Source organism: Lutra lutra, chromosome 12 (assembly GCF_902655055.1).
Source record: "Lutra lutra chromosome 12, mLutLut1.2, whole genome shotgun sequence".
Lineage (NCBI taxonomy): Eukaryota > Metazoa > Chordata > Mammalia > Carnivora > Mustelidae > Lutra > Lutra lutra.
In genome coordinates this window covers 91,691,003-91,709,479 of record NC_062289.1, presented here as the reverse complement: position 1 = coordinate 91,709,479, position 18,477 = coordinate 91,691,003, and the positions used below count along the sequence as shown (strand labels likewise).

The 18,477-nt window shown below is 46.9% G+C and overlaps 1 protein-coding gene across 2 annotated transcripts; it reads right to left on the bottom strand.

Annotated features, from left to right (window-relative positions):
- Positions 1 to 10,840, bottom strand: RFC5 (replication factor C subunit 5). Of its 2 annotated transcripts, none has more exons than XM_047698610.1 (11): positions 10,672 to 10,840; positions 8,895 to 8,959; positions 8,489 to 8,625; positions 7,245 to 7,324; positions 6,500 to 6,573; positions 4,933 to 5,092; positions 4,133 to 4,214; positions 3,697 to 3,826; positions 2,813 to 2,890; positions 1,858 to 1,912; positions 1 to 890 (listed from the first exon to the last, which is right to left on the bottom strand). In XM_047698610.1, exons 1-11 carry the CDS (start codon positions 10,734 to 10,736, stop codon positions 794 to 796), a joined length of 1,023 nt encoding a protein of 340 aa, XP_047554566.1. In that variant the 5' UTR covers positions 10,737 to 10,840; the 3' UTR covers positions 1 to 793. The 2 variants fall into 2 exon arrangements, with proteins under 2 accessions (XP_047554566.1, XP_047554567.1); XM_047698611.1 differs by lacking the exon at positions 10,672 to 10,840 and adding an exon at positions 10,492 to 10,635.
- Positions 10,841 to 18,477: the final 7,637 nt, after the last annotated feature.

Sequence of the window (18,477 nt, the reverse complement as noted above, 5' to 3'; positions counted from 1 at the left end):
CAGCATGCAAGCTGCTTTATTTTTACCGAAAAGAATGCTATCAACAAAGGCAGCCTGTTTGCTGTAAGAGAGACTGCCACCCCGTCCGCAGGGCCCTGTCCTTCCCGCATTGGTGGTGGTTGGGGGGTGGGTTTGGAGCCCAGCCCCAGCGCACCTGCCCTGCCCGCGCTGACAGAAGCCCCAGGTCCCTACCCCTGCTGTCCCTGCCACAATTAGGAACGTGCTAGTAGAGGAGAAATAAAAAGACAAGTTTAAAGTAAGACAGCGGAGCCCATTTATAAGAGTATAGCAGTTTGGGCCAGAAATCGATGCACATCTCTTTTTCTTTGACACCTACTCAGAGCAGATCCGGAGACCGCGCCCCCATTGAGATCTGTGCACTTCCAAGTGGGGCTCCTCTGTTCACCTGGAGTTAGAAGACGCTGCCCCACGGGCGGTTGGGAAGCCCTAGGTTCTAGACCAAAATGGAGCAGGCCGATTTCCTGCCTTCCCAGCAACTGAAAGGTGAAAGCCTTAAGGCTTTAAAAAACAAAAGAAAAAAACCCAAAAAGCTCACTGCGCTTTCTTTTTCCCTATAAAACACAAGTGGGCAGTGCAGCAGAGAGCTGGGCGTTCCAACTGTTCTTTACCTGCTCTGCCCGGCCTCAAACGCTACTTTCTGAACCTTGGCCCAACCACGCCGGGAACAGTTTCCCAAAGCTTGGGGTGATCGTGGCGTTCGTGCCCAGCTGTAATTCAGTCCCACCATCTGGTGTCTGCGAGGCCCGCGAATCGCTGCGAACAGGCTCGGTGTTCAGGCCTCTGTGACAATCAGGTCCCTGGTGACCTGGAAAGCGGCAATGAGGGAACTCAGCTGAATCTTCTCGTTGGTGCCTACAGAGAGTCTGTACCTAAAAGAAATCAAACAAAAGGTGAGAATAGAGTATCGTGGTCCGTTGCCTCTTGACAAGAGAACGAGAACAGGCCGGTCATCTTCAGTGTCCCCTGACATTTTCCTCTCTGCCCTGAACACTCCATTTATCAACTCCACTCAAGCTGGTAAGGAAAAATTAAATTTAAAAAAAAGTTATCAATGGCAGTGTTCTGAACTTTGTGCTAGCTATCTAGACATATGCGGAACTGAAGTGATAAGGATTTATTTCTTTACTCACAAAATGCGCTGAGAGATTTCCTTAATTCACTTACAAGAATGATGGACTGTGGTTCTGTGGCCTAGTTAGTAAAGCAGGACACTGGTGATTCATCTTGCCACCTTTCCAGGGCCCAGCCAGTGAAAGCAAAATCATGACGTTTGTCATGTAGGGAGAAGTGACCTCGTGTGCATGTGAGAGCCCATGATAGCCAATCACAGTTGGTCCCATGCTGGCGTCTGTTTTGAACCCAATGCTTCTGTCCACTTACATGACTGCTGCCAGCTTCACTGGGGGCTAATGACTGTTTATGGAACCAGGCAAAGTGGAACATGGAGTTTGTGTTTACTTTGCCTCCCAATATGCTTTGTTACAGCACAAGGCTTTAATAACAGCTGGGCAGCTGCTCGTCCCCAAATGACCTCGATGCTGGAACTGAAGTGGGCCGTTCAGGTAACGGCACTTCTCGAACCAATGTGGACCAAGCCTTTGAGGTCTAAGGAGAGGCCTTTATCTCCAACATGTTACTGAGCCGGACCTGTCCTTGTGTTCATTCGTATATTTAACAAGCAAATCAAACCCTTCCCGTGTTTGTTTCAGTTCAGTGCTCCCACCAAAAACTAGATTATGCCACGTAGGAATGACAAAGTTGGAACCAGACAGGTAGAAAGAAAAAATGCACAACAGAGTAAAAAAAGGAAAGGAATCAAAATCAGGAAGCACTCACTCTATGTCTGCCATTTTGGCCAATAAATGTACTCGAACTGAAGATGGAAAGTCAACTGTGGGGAGAAACAAATTCAAATGAGTGAGGGTCTGCCACTCCCTAACACAATAAAAAAAAAGTCCACGACAGTTAGGAGCTTAAACATCAGGGGACACTAAAGGTGTCTGGAGGCATCAGGTCACTAGCTGCCACCTCTAAGGAAGTGAACACTGGATGAATCTTCAGTTTTTACCCATTTTGCAAGCAAGTTCCAAAGTGATCACAAGAACCCAGAAGAGGTTTGGACGCTGCTTTAGGAACGGGGCAGCTCTAGGAGTGAACGGGAAAGCCAAGTTCTCACTTGTTCTGCCAATTTTAAAAACAAATCATTGATCTTTAAACCTATTCCTACTCATTTTCCACAATCCAAGTGCAGAGCTGGGCTCTAGCCGACCACATTCTCGGTCAGCTGGCCTGGGTGAGGCCCTGAGAGGCACAGGCAGAACACTGGCGGACCCCACTGTTGGCAGTTGGCTGCCGCGGGGGGAAGAGCTGCCCCAAGGAGGCTGCACGGCAGGTCACCCAGGGAGCCTGAGAAAATCCGGATGCCCCCAAACGGCTAAGTGATTAGTCTGGGTGATCCCTCCGTGCTGCCAAGGTTGAAAACCTGGTCTCTGTACAGAAGATACGGCAGAGTATGGAATTTAAAGACGGTTTAGTTCAGACTGCTCTGCTTTATGCCCTAGACACACGTTCCTCCTCTTTCTTCCCTTTTGGGGGAAAATACCCTGGAACAAATACCTTTTGGAACAAAGTTTTAAATAGCAACAAGAGAAAATGAAAACTGGGGGGCCAGGTTTATGCTTCATTCCCGTTTCTCTGCTTCAAAAGCGAAGCCTCGTGTTCCCTCGCTCCCGCCCTTAGCCGCCCCGCTCGCCGCCTCCCGCAGCTTCTCAGCTGGGGAAGACTGAGTTACCTCTGTGCACGAACAGGTGGATCTCGGTCAGGATGTCATGGAGCGCCAACCCCTTCAGCGTCTTCAACTCCATAATATCTAGAGAGGAACAGTTAAGGCAAAGGGCCGGGTTCCGGAGCAAACACGCCGCACAGCAATTTGAATCCCAAGCCCGTTGGGGGTGACTTCTGGGAAATCTCACCCCAACGTGATGTCTGAATCTAGCTGTGTCAGGTGGGCTCCAGTTGTAACCTGTCCTAGGTTTTCATCTTCCACAAGGCCTTTCTGATAGAACTGTCTCTGCCCAGTAGAGGACAGAGCCGAATGCATCCCCCAGAAGGCCTCCTCTCATCGCCCCTGGCTTTAAATCTCACAGCAGAGCCAGAGTAATGCTGGCCACTCAGGAATGATCACATCTGGGGCGCCTGGGTGGCTCAGTGGGTTAAGACTCTGCCTTCCACTCAGGTCATGATCTCAGAGTCCTAGGATCGAGCCCTGCATTGGCCTCTCTGCTCGGCAGGGAGCCTGCTTCCCCCTCCCTCTCTGCCTGCCTCTCTGCCTACTTGTGATCTTTATCGGCCAAACAAACAAAATCTTTAAAAAAAAAAAAAAAAAGAATGAGCACATCTGCCAGACCTAGCGCCAAGGTTGTCCTGCTGCTCGCATCCGTAAGCAAGGGGGCCTCAAGCTGTACCCACGTCAGACTCCTTCGGGAAGAACGTGAGGGCCTTAAAGACGAGGACCCGCTCCACCCTCAGACACGTGTTCCCTCAGCAAGCGGACCAGCCCCACGAGCAGCCGCCGTCTCTGGCCAGCGGGGTATGGGTGCTGGCTGTGGCCTGGGCTCCTGGGCCAGGCTCGGGCCTCAGGTATGTGCACCATAAGCACGACGTGAGGAAGGATACTTCTGTAGGCCGTGGTGAAGTCTTGATTCAACATCCAGTCCAGAATGTTGGCAATGTCGGACTTGAGGGGGTGCCCAGTGCACGTGTAGACCGTCTCCTCCGTCACCTTCCCGAAGGCCATGTTGGTGCTCTGTGCAGATGGAGGGGGAGAATCCTGACTGTCACAGCGGCCACCATGCTGCAGGCGGGTCAGGAGGGAGCTGAGGCAGCCGAGCAGGTGTTCCGGCTCCAGAGCCCGTCCCTCTGGTTTGCGGCACATTAGTCTTTCAGTTACTCAAAACCCAAAGGTGGGGGGAAATCAGTGGTACATGATGAGATCGAGATCCTACCCGTTTCTCGATTTCTGAATTTACAGGTTGGCTGTGCTACTGCTTTTGTCCTTCTCGAAAACCGCTTCCAAAGTGGCAGCTCGAGATCTGCTCCAGCGGCACCGTACCTGCAGAATGTTCAGAGCCCTTCGCATGTCTCCGCTGGAAAGGGTCACGAGTGCTTTCATCCCGTCCTCACTCAGGTCCACTCTGAAAGGAATGAGGCAGGAGGAAGTAAGAGGCCCTCAGAAAGCACGAGCATTCACCAAGGGAGCGACTAAGGCTTTGAAATAATGAAGAAAAAAGGGAAGGACACAGTTAACAGTACTCTCCCGATCGGTGGGGGATCTCGATTTCGCTCTGGTCTTCTGGGCTGTGGGCTTCACGTTAGCAGTGACCACCCACCCCGAGTCGGGAAAGACCCTCACCGAGGACCAAGCATTGCTGTGTTGAGCAACTGGCTTTGAATTCTGTTCTGAGAGGCAAGTGCGCTGGCGAGAGCTGTGGTCACGGAGGCAGAGCACCCCGCTTCAAAAAGCAGCAGCTTGGGCTGGCTACGGGCTTGGCAACTGGTTAGACAGAAGGTAATGTCTCAGTACCTTCCCTTCTAGTCCCAAAAGGCTGGAGGCATCTTAGCAGAAGGGACCCTGGCAGCACGCAGTTGCCAATGACAAGAGTAGGAGGAAGTCGGGACAGCTTCCAGGGGAGGAGGATGGAATCAAGAGAAGAACCAAGTGCCTCCAGCGAAGGCTGTCCGTGAGACGCCGGGGGCCAGCAGCTCGCAGACCCCGATGCTGACTCTGGGCCAGGCACCCTCCTTAGCTCTTAACATGCCTCATCACCTTCGACTGTAAACCCGCCAGCCAGCCCAGGGCCCTGCCTCCCAGTCCCCAAGGCCCTCGGCTTTCCTGCTTTCCCCTGTACTTACTTCTCTTCTTCTATGACGTGTTCCAGGCGGGGGACCATGAGTTCAGGAGTCAGGGGGCCGAATCGGAACCTTGTACACCGGGACTGCAGGGCGGGGATGATCTTTGACAGGTAGTTACAGATGAGGCAGAATCTGGTATTTTCCGTGAATTTCTCAATCACTGGCAAGGGAAAAGAAAACCAGCTCCTGTCCGTTCTGAGCCTTCCAGAGCCCTGGAGGCCCCGCACTCTTCCGTGCTCACGTGCACGAGCAGAGGCCGTCCACAGGTCAGGGCGCTATGGGAACGAGGGGCTGGGGTGGCCAGGACTGGAAGCCAGCCATCCTCCTCCCCAAAGCTGACAGACATGCCACTTCAATGAGATTTTATAAAATGTGTCCCTTCCTTCTGAGGTGCCATGATTCTGGCATCCTTGCCATCCTGCTCCGTGGCGCTACGAAATCCAGTATTTTTGTCCTTTTGCATAAAACTCCACCTGGCAGGTTGATGACGCCCCACCTTCTAATGGCGAGGGGGTGGCTTGTTGTGGACTTCCCAGTGGACTCTGTCTCGAAGCCTTAGAACATTCGACAGAGTGCTAGTCGAATTCAGCAAGCTTAGGAAACACTGGGTGCATTCTGTAGTTACCCAATGTTCTCGCATGGGGACCTGCCCAGACTGACAGTCACTGTGCAGAGCAAATGCTGAAGAAAGGCTGCCAAAGCTTTTAAGATCAGAAGACACTCTGACTGTCCTCCTCCTCCCCTTAAACCCACTCCTTCTCCCAACTCCGCAAGACCGTTCCTGTCTCCTAGCTGATTACCTCAGAATCTTAACGAGAGAGATTACCAGTGTCCTTTCAAAGAAATCCACTGCACCAGGGCCCTAAGATAGACAACTCATCTGTTACTCTCCTTCCCTGCCAGATCAGCCCCATGGCAAATACAGAAGTCATGTCAACTTTCTGAGTGTGACTACGTTTCCAGAATTGTTTTCCTGGCTACTGTCTACCTTAGGGTACCAAGAGCAGAAAGTTCTACCCAGGAGTTTAGGAACAACAGACTTTCCATATCTACCACCCCCCATTCTAAGACTACAAATTCCCAGGACGCCTGGGTGGCTCAGTCGGTTAAGCTGCTGCCTTTAGCTCAGGTCATGATCCCAGGGTCCTGGGATGGAGTCCTGTATCGGGATCCTTGCTCAGCAGGGAGCTTGCTTCTCTCTCTGACTTTGCCTGCTTGTGCTCTCTCTCTCTCTCTCTTTCTGAGAAATAAATAAAATCTTAAAAACAAACAAAAAAAACCCCTACAAATTCCCAACCCCACATTGAACCCCAGGGAAGAGGATGGGACACCACTGTCTGGTCAGACTTAAAGTCCCACCAGGGCCTTCAGCTGCTGAAAGGGGAAACCCCCAGTACCGAGAGCTTTGGTCTAGATCGTCGGGTGGGATACAGAAAGGTCAGCAGATTTCTCTGGGCCAGAAGATGAAATCGGTCAACAAGCCACCACATGTCTCATGTCCCAAGAGCCTAATTCTCTCTCGAAGGCACTCCTGAGCCAACACACCATTTCCGGGAGCACTTCCTACCTCTCCTCAAGGCGTTCTGGGCATCCTGAGTCATGGCGTCTGCTTCATCCAGGATCACTAGTTTGAAGCCTTTCCTAGGAAAACAAATGGCACCATCTGAAGAGGTCTTCAATCTCACCTCCACTTCTGGGCCGAACCAGAAGTTGTGCCTTCAGGCTGTGCCATCAGGCCCTGCCTCAGAGAGTCCATTCCTCCTCGACCTGAGCAAAGCAGGCATCTGTGGTCACACAGAGGACATGCCTGTCACTCTACTCTTAGAGGAACTGAGGTCTGACTTGGGCATTTTTGTTACATTGCTCCCCCTGGCACATTCACCTTTCTTCTGTGCACACATGGTGTCCTGTTCCTCGGGCCTGGCTCTACTTCTCTCCACCACCTTCGCCCTCACGCATGCCTGTCTTTTCATCTTTCCCTTTGTTTACCACCTCCCCATGATCCCTCCCGATCTCAATTCATTTTTGTTCAAATTCAAACTAGCTCATCTGGTCTTAGGATGTAAACAGTTTTTGGTTAACTAATCAAATGAAGTTAATGCTTCCCAAACAACCTGCTAATATAGACTTAGGTCATATTTTATTTTGGAATTATTTCTTGCAAGCATCTTTGTACCTCTTTTTCATAGCTACTTTTGGTGAAGTCATTTTGTACCTTTACAGACAAGCAAAGGGGAGGATTAAAAAAATAAAGCTCTGTCATCTCACTGATCAGAGTCTCTAGGGAGAGAAATTATGCAAATAATTCTTACTTAAATATTGTCCTTGTGCTAGCAAAGCTCAGGATGGGTCCCCGAACGATATCTATTCCTCGGTCATCTGAAGCATTCAGCTAATGCGGGAGAGAGAAGCCAGAGTAAATTAGAAACATGTTTGTATGTCATCTACGAACTTATTTATCTTTTCATCCCTCCAGCTCGGCAAGCTAGGTCTCTAGGTCTAACGACAGTATGAAATAAACACTATTAAAAACCAAGATCACAATTGTATTTAAAACTCACAACTCACTACACCATTACATTACGTTCTGAAAGGCAAATGACTGTGTTTCCTTCCGCACTGGAGGACAACCGCTGACATACTCTGGCGGAGTAACTCATTGGCCTGACCACAGTGAACAGCACCTCTGGCATGAACAGAATCATGCTGATTTGAGCCACCACAACCCAGAGCAACCCAGAAGTTACCAGTCTTTAACATACTGAAGGAAGAACACTGGTGGCAGTAAGGTTCTAAGATCTATAATGAAAAAATTAGACATTTTTTTCTTGCAATAGACAATATTTGCAATTTTGTAATCTAAGGGTTATCCGTCTACTCTCAGAGCAAACAGATGGCATATGCAAGTTCAGGGATTTGAAGAGAATGACATGTAGAGAGATTTGAAACGGTGGGGGGTGGGGAAACCACAAGAGCTGTGCAACTCCTCGCAACTGCTGGGGCCCACTACCAACCCCAGGTCTTAAGAGGTGAGTGGGGGAGTGATGCTGGCAGCTGGAGAAGGCTGTGGGATCTGCCCAGCAGGTGGGGATGCTGTCAGCCTGTGGTGACCCCCCCGACAGAACCAGGCACCGTTCTCCCGACTCCTGCCAGGGCCCCTATTGGCCAAACGTAACCAGGGGGAGCCAAAGGACAAGGCAGCCTGTAGTCAAGACAATTCAGCCTTCCAGGGCAAGGACAGGAGGGAGCCATACGGAGAAGAACTCTGGATGGGCACGTCAAAGACAGCAAGCCACCAAGTGACCACTCACTGAGGGACCCCAGAGTGTTTGCGTGTAAGTTGGCAAAGGCCAAGAAAAATATCCAGCCCTACCACTGCCCTCTAGCTAATGCCCATCCAGGCCCAAACGTCGACTCTAGACAAAAGCCGCTCGAGATATTTTGTCTGTTTCTTCCCCCACCTCTAGCACAGCAACTTACTTGTAAAGTAAGACAAATCTAAGAGAACTAAGAGACTCGAGTTCTTTGCAGAGTGAGAAGAATCCTCTTAACTTACCTCCAAGACCATGGAGCCAAATTCCTTATCTTTGTACAGCTGTTTTGCACAGGCCAGGATGGTGGAGGTCTTTCCCGTCCCCGGAGGACCATAGAGAAGCAGGTGCGGCAGGCGGTCTTCACTAATAAACTTCTGAACTGAGGATCGGGAAGAAAGAGAGACCCCGTCAGTGTCCAAGAGTTGCCTCCTTCACCTGGGCCCTTGAGTTGGCTCGAATGCACTTCAAGCCCACGTTCAAAGGAGAGGCAGACGCAACAATGAAAAATCTGAAGGGACTCGGCTCTTACAGCAACATTCCATAAAGCTCAGTCAGATACTTCAAGGTTATTACTCAGCAGAGACATCACCAAGAAATTTATACAGGTCCTCCAACTAGAATGACAGCAACTGGCACACGGATGCTTACTGGTACTCAGAATGTCCTGATGAGAAATCAGATCGTTCAGTGTCTGTGGCCGGTATTTTTCAACCCTGAAATAGAATGTAGCATGGATTACAATACATACGGATGCAAGAACATGCTGTCATGTGCAAAAAGAACGCTTTCATATCCTAATGAAAAGAAAAAGGGAAATAAAATCCTTTAACTTTGAATACAGACCACTGGTTCTCAACCAGGGACAGTTTCATCTTCCAGAAAACACTTGGTGGTATCTGGAGACATTTTTAGTTGTCACAGTTGGGTGGACGGTGCTACAGGCCTCCAGTGGATAGGCACCAGGAATGTCACTAAACATCCTACAATGCACAGGGGAGCCACCACGCCTGGCCCCAGCAAGGTTATAGCCCAAGATGCCCACAGCACTGCTCTCATTTTACCTTTCCAGCTATCTGCCTATAAATAATCTCAACCTGGATGGGCACCTACTATTTCAAAGTAAATTAAAAACTGAACTCACTGGGGAACCTGGGTGGCTCAGTCGGTTAAGCATCTGCCTTTGGCTCAATTCCTAATCTCAGGGTCCTGGGATTTTTTTCCTGCCTTGGGCTCCCTGCTTAGCAGGGAGTCTGCTTCTCCCCCTCATGCTCGCGCTCGCTCTCCCTTTCTCAAATAAATAAATAAAATCTTTTAAAAAGATTGACATCAGACATATACATCAGAAGATGAACGGGCAAGTAAGTAAGTGGTGGTCGATCCATACAACGGATTATCCACCCATAAAAAGGAATGAAGCACCCACACCCACTACATGATGAACCCCGAAAACATGATGCTGTGAAAGCCGCATCTCCAAAGGCCACATACCGATTCTATTTATATGACCAGCCACAATGGGCAAATTCAGAGACAGGAGATTAGCGGTGCAGGAAGGGGAGGGTGGGGATGGACAGTAATTGCCCGTAAGTATGGAGTTTCCATCTGCGGTAAAATGAAAAATTTGGGAACTAGAGAGTGACATGGTAGCACAACATTCTCAAAGTACTTAAAGTCACGGAATTATACCCTTTACAATGTTTTACAACTGTAAACGGTATGTTATGTGTTTTTTCCACGATAAAAACAAACTGAACTCCTTCTTAGACAAGACTAACTTGGAGCTTTCAAAGACATCAGGACAGATCTCATCAGTTTCTAAAACAACATTCAGAGGCAACTATGAAAGTAGAATGGTTACGAGTGCAAGCTCTCACTTCGCCTGGGTTCAAATCCCAACCTGTTTCTAGCTCCGGGCCTGAGGCAAGTCCTTTAACCTTTTGGGTTTACAAGTAGAATAATAACTACCTCCCTTCTAGGGTCTTTGTAAAGATAGAACATCTAACAGGGTCCCTGCTAATCTAATAAGAAGCCATTTAAATACAACTTAACTGGGAAGCGTTATTATCATCATGATCATTTCAGTTTAGAATTTGAGCAATAATTGCATCGGAGATCCCGGCAAGAGTAGAGAGCATTTTGGCACGGAGGCCGATGCAAAGTCAGAAGATGCGGGATCTAACCCCAGTGCTGTCACCCGCAGCGCGTAAAAGGAATGGGGGCGATGGGAGTAGGGCAGCGGGAAGACCTGGCAAACGTCCTAGAAGAACGGAGGGGGCTGGGGAGCTGGGGATGTCAAGGCGAAAATCTGGGACTCCGTCCGGGCCAGGTCGGGGGCGGCAGGACGAAGTCCGGCGGGCGGCGGCCTGGCCGCTGGCCCACCCCGGCCACCGATCCCCTTTGCCGCGGCAGACGGGCCTCCTCCTACCAGGGCAGGTTTCTGATCTTGGCCGCCACCGGCTGCTGCTGCTCCTGCTGCGCTGAGGTCTCCATGGCGGGGTGATAAAGGTGTCCAGGTCCGCTGGGGTCGCCGCGGGGCCCGGTGACCTGCACAGTCACTAGCCGCGAGCGGGCCCAGGCACTCTGGCACTTAGAGTTCGCGCGCAAAAGGAACTCTCGCGAGATGTAGCCTCCAGCTTCCGACTTCCTCCCTAGGTCCCGCCCCCTCTCCGTTGCCAAGGCGCCGGTTACTAGGTTACCGGGAGGCGCCGGGTGCCCGACTCCCTCCTGGTCAGCTCTTTCAGCCCAGCGCTGCCCTTTCGCCGGTGCGGCCGGGCTTCCTGAGGCCGCGGGAAGCAAGAGAGGCCGGGTCACCCCCTGCGGCGGCCAGTCATCGTTACAAACTAAAGTCCCACGGCGAAAGCCAGTTCCAGCTACCCCCAAAGTTCAAACACTTAGAGTTCGAAGGAACAGAGAGCCCCCAGCGCTGAAAAACCTCGAGGGAAAACAACCTGAAATGACGGGGCCAGTTCTTGAATATAGATGCCCTAGGGAAAAAAAAAAAAAAAAAAAGGCTCGAAATAAGCTGGGAGGTGAGTACTTCGAATCGATAAACAACTCCAAACACGCACAACTCCGGTCTACCTCCCAGTCCGTGCCCCTCACCCAACACAATACGGAGAGCCAAGCTCCAGGAGCAACCCCGGAGTGAAGACCAAAACCAAACTCCCAGTTAGTTTAATAAGGTGTAACTGGAAAGGGCTAGCTACTAAGCACAGAGGACAGGATCCCTAGGATCTGAAGATAGGGGAACGGGTATTGACATTTCAGTGCCTTTTTCTGCAATGAGATGGTTTTGGACCACTTTTATTTTTTTCTACTTTGCTGGTCTGTATTTCCCAGCCATGACGAGTATGTATTGCATTTTACAGATTACATACTTTATCCATAATAAAGCTTTTTTTTTTTTTTTTTTTTTTTTTTTAACTTGTGAGAAAGACAATAGGGAGAAAAGAGGAGGCTGGCCTGGGGTCAGAAGGGTTCTGAATCAGAAACGGCTGCTCTAGGAGCAGAGTAGAGGGGCAGTGAGGCAAATACAGGAGGGAAGTCATACTTCACGCTAGCCCCTGCCTGGACATTCGGAAGCGGAGAGGGTCATCTGTGGCCTGTGGTATGACCGTGGCCAGCTGGGACTCTGCGTGTTCAGATCCTTCGTCTGCCCCTTTGCCACTGGGCCTTGGGCAGCTGGCTTCTCTCCTCGTCCTGTAATCTCTACTCCAAAGGTACCTGCCAGGATCAAACAGCACGTGTAAAGCAGCCGGCACATTGCCGCCTTACTCTCTCCTCCCCTTCCAGCACACTCTCCACCCACCCTGTTCTTGTTTCAAATGTTTCCTCTCAGGCAAAACCTACTCAAGAATCGGCTGGTGTGACTATACCCGCGAGGGCTGATTTCATGCGTCCACGTGACTGGACTCTGGACGCCCAGAGAGCTGGAAACATATTATGCCGGGGCTGTGTCTCGGAGGGTGTTTCTGAAAGTGGTCGGCGTTGGAATCGGTGGACTGAGCAAGGAGGGCCTCGCCGGTGCTAGTGGGCATCATCCAGTCCACGGAGGGCCTGAAGAGAACGGAAAGGCAGAGGAAGGGCGAATTGGCTCTCTTTTTGAGCTGGGGTATCCATCTTCTCCTGCCCTCGGACACCAGTGTTCTTTTTTCTAAGGCCTTTGGATTCAGATTGAATTACACCTCTGGCTCCTGGGTCTCCAGCTTGCAGACAGCACATTCTGGAACTTCTTGGCCTCCATAATCATGGGAGCCATTCCTAGGATATATAAAATATAAATATGAATATAAAAATATAAAACATTTAAAACACAAAATATATTTATTATACATAAATGTTATTGGTATATAAAACATATATATCAATATTACATATACAATATAAAATATATTGTAAGTCTATGTAATAAAAAATTATGTATATATAGTCATTTTGCTAAGGGGCCTTTGTCTTAGAAACACGGTGCCACCAGCTCTTTGAGCTGGAAGATGTGACTGAGACTAGACCGAGTTCTCATAAAATTCTGTGCGCAACTGCTCTTCGGTTTGCTTGGAATGCAGAATTCTTCTGTGTGGCATTATCTTATATATTTACAAGGTCATGTGTTGTGTGCCTCCCCAGTGGATTGTAAGCTCATTGGGAGGCAAGGCATTGATTCATTCGCCACTATATTCCTAGTGCCTGGTGCATGGCTCAGAGGAAGCAATCAATCAATAATTGTTCCATGAAGGAATGAGCGATAATAACTAATACTTCTTAGACAGTTGCTAGGGGCCAGACACTGTTCTATGTACTTTGCTTTACATTTATTATACTCACTCGGTTGTTGTAATAAGCCTAAGCCACTATCGTTAGCTCCATTTCATAGACTTGTTAAGTAACTTGCCCAAACGTTTAGTAGGTTTTCTGACTTGGTATAATGGTCACAACTGGATCTAACCAGGACAAGAGCCCAAATTCTTAGCGAGCTCAGCTAGTGTGGTCCCTGGACTAGCAGCAGCAGCAGCATCCCCTGGGAACTTGTTAGAAATGTTAATTATTCTTGTCCCTACCCCAAACCCACTGAATCTGAAACTCTGGGGGTGGACCCAGCCATCTGTGCTGTAACAGGCCCTCCAGGGGATTCTGATGCACTGGAGTTTGAGAACCACTGCCCTCCACTCCCACCGCTTCTTAGTCCTGGAGCTTGCCATCACTTTCTAAGACAGAGAATGGGTACTCACACGCATACGCTGGAAAAACAGAGGTGTCCATTTAATGTGTGTTTCTGGTTTTGTTATTAATTGAATTAATTAAAGGCATAGCCCTTAAGGCAAGTTACTTAATATGTCTTTGGTCCTCAGTATTGGTATTTGTGAAATGGGCAGGCCAATATTCAGCCATGAGGAATGGCATCCATAAGTTGCCAGGGTGTACGATTTTTTTGAGGGCCATCAAAAATTTAGATTTTTATGTGAAATTACTCTGTGTTAAACATTGGCACCTAATTAAAAAAAAAAAAGAACTGCTGGTCAAGCACAAATGTTGGATCATTTTGTGACTTTTTCTTTCTGAAATACAGATGATCAGGCAGAAGACACAGTCACTCCTTCTGACCTTCTGCCTAGATTGTAGACATTATGGAGAAATAATGATAAAGCTGGTAGCTCCATGTGAATTGTGACACTGATGAGCATAGGCACAAACTTTTCTTATGTAATCAGAACCAGATTTGGAAATGCTTTAATAAGACCGTAGGTCCTAGAGATGGCAGGATCAGAAGTTACAAACAAAATTACCAATGAAAAGCATTTGCTCTTAAAATTGACTTAGGGGAAGGGAGCCCTGGATTTTATTACTCTCAGCTTTGGAACAAACTTGGCTTTGGACACAGCACTTACTGCCTTAGTTTATTTTTAAGATTTGTTCTTATGAGAGAATGGGATGCGAGGCTATCTTTGGAAGATGCTGGCAGAAGAAAATCAAACTGGGTCTTTCTCCTGAGCATGTTTGTACTGGTGAAATCATGTTTAAATGAAGAGCAAGGACTTGAAGGAGGAAAAAAATCTCAAAGGGGAATTTGAAGAGTTTGTGTAGAGGAAGGGCCATTTTCTTTGGTGACCACAGCCAAATCATTGACTGATAAGGACTGTAAATTCCTCAGCTCTTTTGGGGGCACTCGCTGCCTTCAAGGACTTTCTCTTTGTCGGAAGCCCCAGAATGCCCCACATCAGGGTTTAGGGAAATCCATTCATCGTCCCCTAAAGTGTGTTCGTTGAATAATTAAGGAATGGTTCTTCTTCGATTCCCAAATCAGATGCCCTTTAACTTTGAGATTGAAAGGGTGATTCATATGAATTTTGCTCCACGGGCTCAAAAAATTTCACATTTCTTAATTTTTCTAAATTCCGTAGAATGTGGCTTAAGGTCCTCCACTGTCTCTTCCTCAAACCAAGGGAGCATGGAAATTCATTCTGTGGGCGTTGGGTTCCTTCCGTTCCCTGGGGTCAAGAAGGCGAAGAGGTTGTAGGAAAATAGACCAGAATATTTGAGGAAGGGCTTTTAGTCTTCAGCTGTTCCTAAAGTCTGTTGGAATAGATGCTCTTTGTCATGAAGTTTGAGGCTTAGACTTCCCTGGGCCCCTCCTTTGAAATTCTGCCACCTTCTCCTCACCCACTTACTAACTCAAAGCGAGGTTCCAGAACCAATAGTATCAACACTCCTTAGGAGCTTGTTAGAAATGCAGAATCTCTGGACCCACTCCAGGACTCCTCAATCAGAATTGCATTTTAACAAGGTCTCCAAGCAGCTGGCGTGCAGATTTCAGCTGAGAAGCCCCAGATACCACATAATGTATCTCTCTCCCACCACCTTGTTCCTCACCACTGTTCTGCATCGCTAAGTATGGAATTCTTCAGGGAGCAGGACCACTGGCCTCTCACATAACACTCCCAACCTCCTCCCTGCTAGGGGCTTAGCATTTTGATAATTCAACTCCAAGTCCAAAAGTTCCTAGGTGTCCAAGCTCCCCTGAGCCAGGCAAACCCAATGCTCCAGGTCTCTGAGGCTTAATTGCTTGGGGAAAAGGAAAAAAAACAAAACAAAACAAAACAAAAAAAACCCAACAACCCTTAGTTTTTGGTGATGAGTCCACAGTGGAAAGTAAATCCATTAATTTCTCTGTCACATTATACTGTCATACTAATAATAGGTCCTCTGGGCTGGTGAAATTTTAAAAATATTTCTTCTTCTGGAGTCTTCCCTGTTTCCCTCTAGTTTGAGCCCAGCATCATTGCCCTGAACTAGACTCTGGGACCATCTTAATTGAAAAAGAGGAAAAGGTGTTAATAAGGAAGGGATGGAAATGTAGTTCCATTATCCTGGCCCTGTTCGGTACTGGTCCAGGCATGGACCACACTGCCTTTGGGTCTATGGAACAGAATTGCAAGGCAAAAAGCATTTGGTGTGTTACCTGTTGTACAATCTGCGTGCAAAACAAAGGGACCGTTTCTCTCCCCTCTCTCATCATAGCAGGGACCCTGGGGATGTAGTGAAGTAAGAAATAGACCTTAATATTGGCAAAAGACTGCAGATTCAATTCGAGGATGAATAGTAATAAGAAAATGCAAATTACTATCATTATTTACGTTGCATGGCAGAGTTACACAACACTTTATTATACAGTAGATGCTACAGAAAGAACTATTTATAGACATTTTTTCCTGTTCCCCCAACCCCCCTAAACTCACTCTTTCAAAGCATCTGGCCCAAGTTCAATGGCAATGTGATTTTTAAAAATACACTTATTTTAAATAAATGCAACACTGAAAAGTAAAACAAGACAATAGTACTGAAAATTGAAGAGCCAAGGCTGTCCCAAGTCAACGTGAAGAATTTTTAAACTCGAAGATATTTTAAGTGTTTCAAAGAGATAGATGTTCAAAATATACTTTTAAAAATTCTTTCAACTTAAGAGAGAGTGTATTTTTTTTTAAAAGGAGATACCTTAGAATTCAGTCTTATTCCAATCTGAAGATACTTGGCAGATGTGCAGGAAATTAAATTATCTGGCATGTTCATCAGTATGAAGATTGGACAATTGTGTCTTGAAAAAGTCTTAAATTTAAAGGTCATTCAAAGTACAGATTTTTAAAAAATTAACGAAAGCAAATTTCCTTCTTAAAGAGTATCTAACTAAAGTTTCCTGAATCTCATGGGAGTAAATTATTTTGTACCCTCTGCTTTAATTCTTTTCTTAAATTTTTAAGGGATATTGGACAAAAACAACATATTCAGTATGTCATATTTTGGCAAATGTCAACCAGAACTGGCTTGTTAAATATGGGTTATCTTCAGTTTGTGCCAATTAATTAACTTAAGATGTTTTCTTAATGCTAAATTCAAATAAGTTCTTGGTTTTGATATGGCTTCTAATTTTCTTCTGTTGTTCAGGTGATTTGAAATTATAATTGAGAATAAATTTTGCAAAATTAACACATAAAAAGGCATCACTGGAAATGTTTTCCATTGCATAATTCCAAATGCCATGGAAATAGTTGGCGTGTTTGGATAGTCATGGAACTTAATTCCATACGTACATATTTCAAAATTATCCATCTGCTTAACACCAGGAAGGGTTTCAATGGTAAGATCTTGGTGTACCCGATTGTGAAGAACTTGGTGTGATAAAATTTGCAAAATCAAAATCGTGTTATTTCTTTAAAAAACAATTAGTGGGATTAGAAAGTTGGTCCAAGCCTGCAATATGGTGTTATGAGAACAAGAAAACAACAGCATTTATTCATGTCTCCCTGTACCCCTCCAATGTAACCACCAGGGAGAAGACACACACGGAGGCAATGAACTAAAGATCCCCCCAGATCTTAAGGACTAGGTGACTTTAGCTTAAGCTTTACTGTTTTAACCAAGCAAGACCTTCTTACTTGAAATTGTAAGTGCTGAAAAAGAATAGTGACATTCAAGCCCTGCCCTAAGGTTATTTATATTGGGAAAATACCTTGACGCCTTTAGTCCCAACTACTATAAACTGTCTCAATACTGATACTAAGCTATAGTTGATAAACTTCTCCTTTGATTTGTTTCAACTTTCTAAACAGAATGGGTGCCAGTTATTTATAAATACATTAATAAAGTAACCATGATAGATTGTCTGCAAAGATGGTTGCTGCCCATTTCTCCCATCCCTAGGGGGTGCACGCATCTTCCCCTCCCAAGAGCTGGAGTCTTTTTCCTCACTCCTTGGAGGCTGTTCTTTGACTTGCTTTTATCAAGAGAACTTGGCAGCAATGCTGTTCCAGAACTTTCAAGCTGAGGCCTGGAAGTTTACACGTTAGCTAGAGGGAATACCATCTGCCGTGTCAAGAAGTCAAGGCTTTTCTGTTGGAGAAAGGGGACTCCAGGAACTCAGGTGACAGCAGAGGGCCCCAGAGACATAAGGGAGTCCAGCTAACACCACAAGGAAGGAGGCCCAGCTGTCCTATGCAGTCCTCAATTGTTCAAGCCATTCCAGTGGAAGCCCTACGAGTGAGGCCATCTTGGAACCTCCAGCCCCACACGAAGCCACCTCAGCTAACACCATGTGAAACACAGATGAACTGTCCCATTGAGCCCTGCCCTAGTTCCTGCAGATTCACGAGCAAATAAAATGATTGTTATATTAATCCATTACATTTAGCTGTGGTCTGTTACGCGGGAGCAATAGGGACCATCACAGCGACAATTTTCTCAAGTCTTTAAAATTGGGATTTACCAACTCTTAAAACATTTTGGAGGTTGAAAGGAAGAGACAAGTAGAATATTCATTAACCAAAGCTGTCATAACTAAGGGAGTTTTTTAGAAGTCCTTTTGAAAAAGTTTTGTGGCTACGCTTATAGACTATCTCAGTTGCTGATATTTCCGTCACGGAGAGTGATTTATATATAAGTCAGCTAATGTGTAACCTTGACTAGAACAATGACAAAAGTAGTTTCTTCAATACTCATCTCATTTTTACTTGGTTGTTATGTAAATGAGAAATTCCAAGGAAGCTATGAGTAAGGAGGAACAGCCTTACAAACCAGACCCTCTGTGAAGCACTCGGGGCTGCAAATATTATCTGTATAAAGTACACTTGATGTACTTGCATATCAGTAGAAATACTTGTGTCACATGTATTCCTAGACCTAAGACCAAACGAAATTTATCTAGGCCTAGACCATGTTTTAAGCAAGTTAGAATTTTTATTCAAAT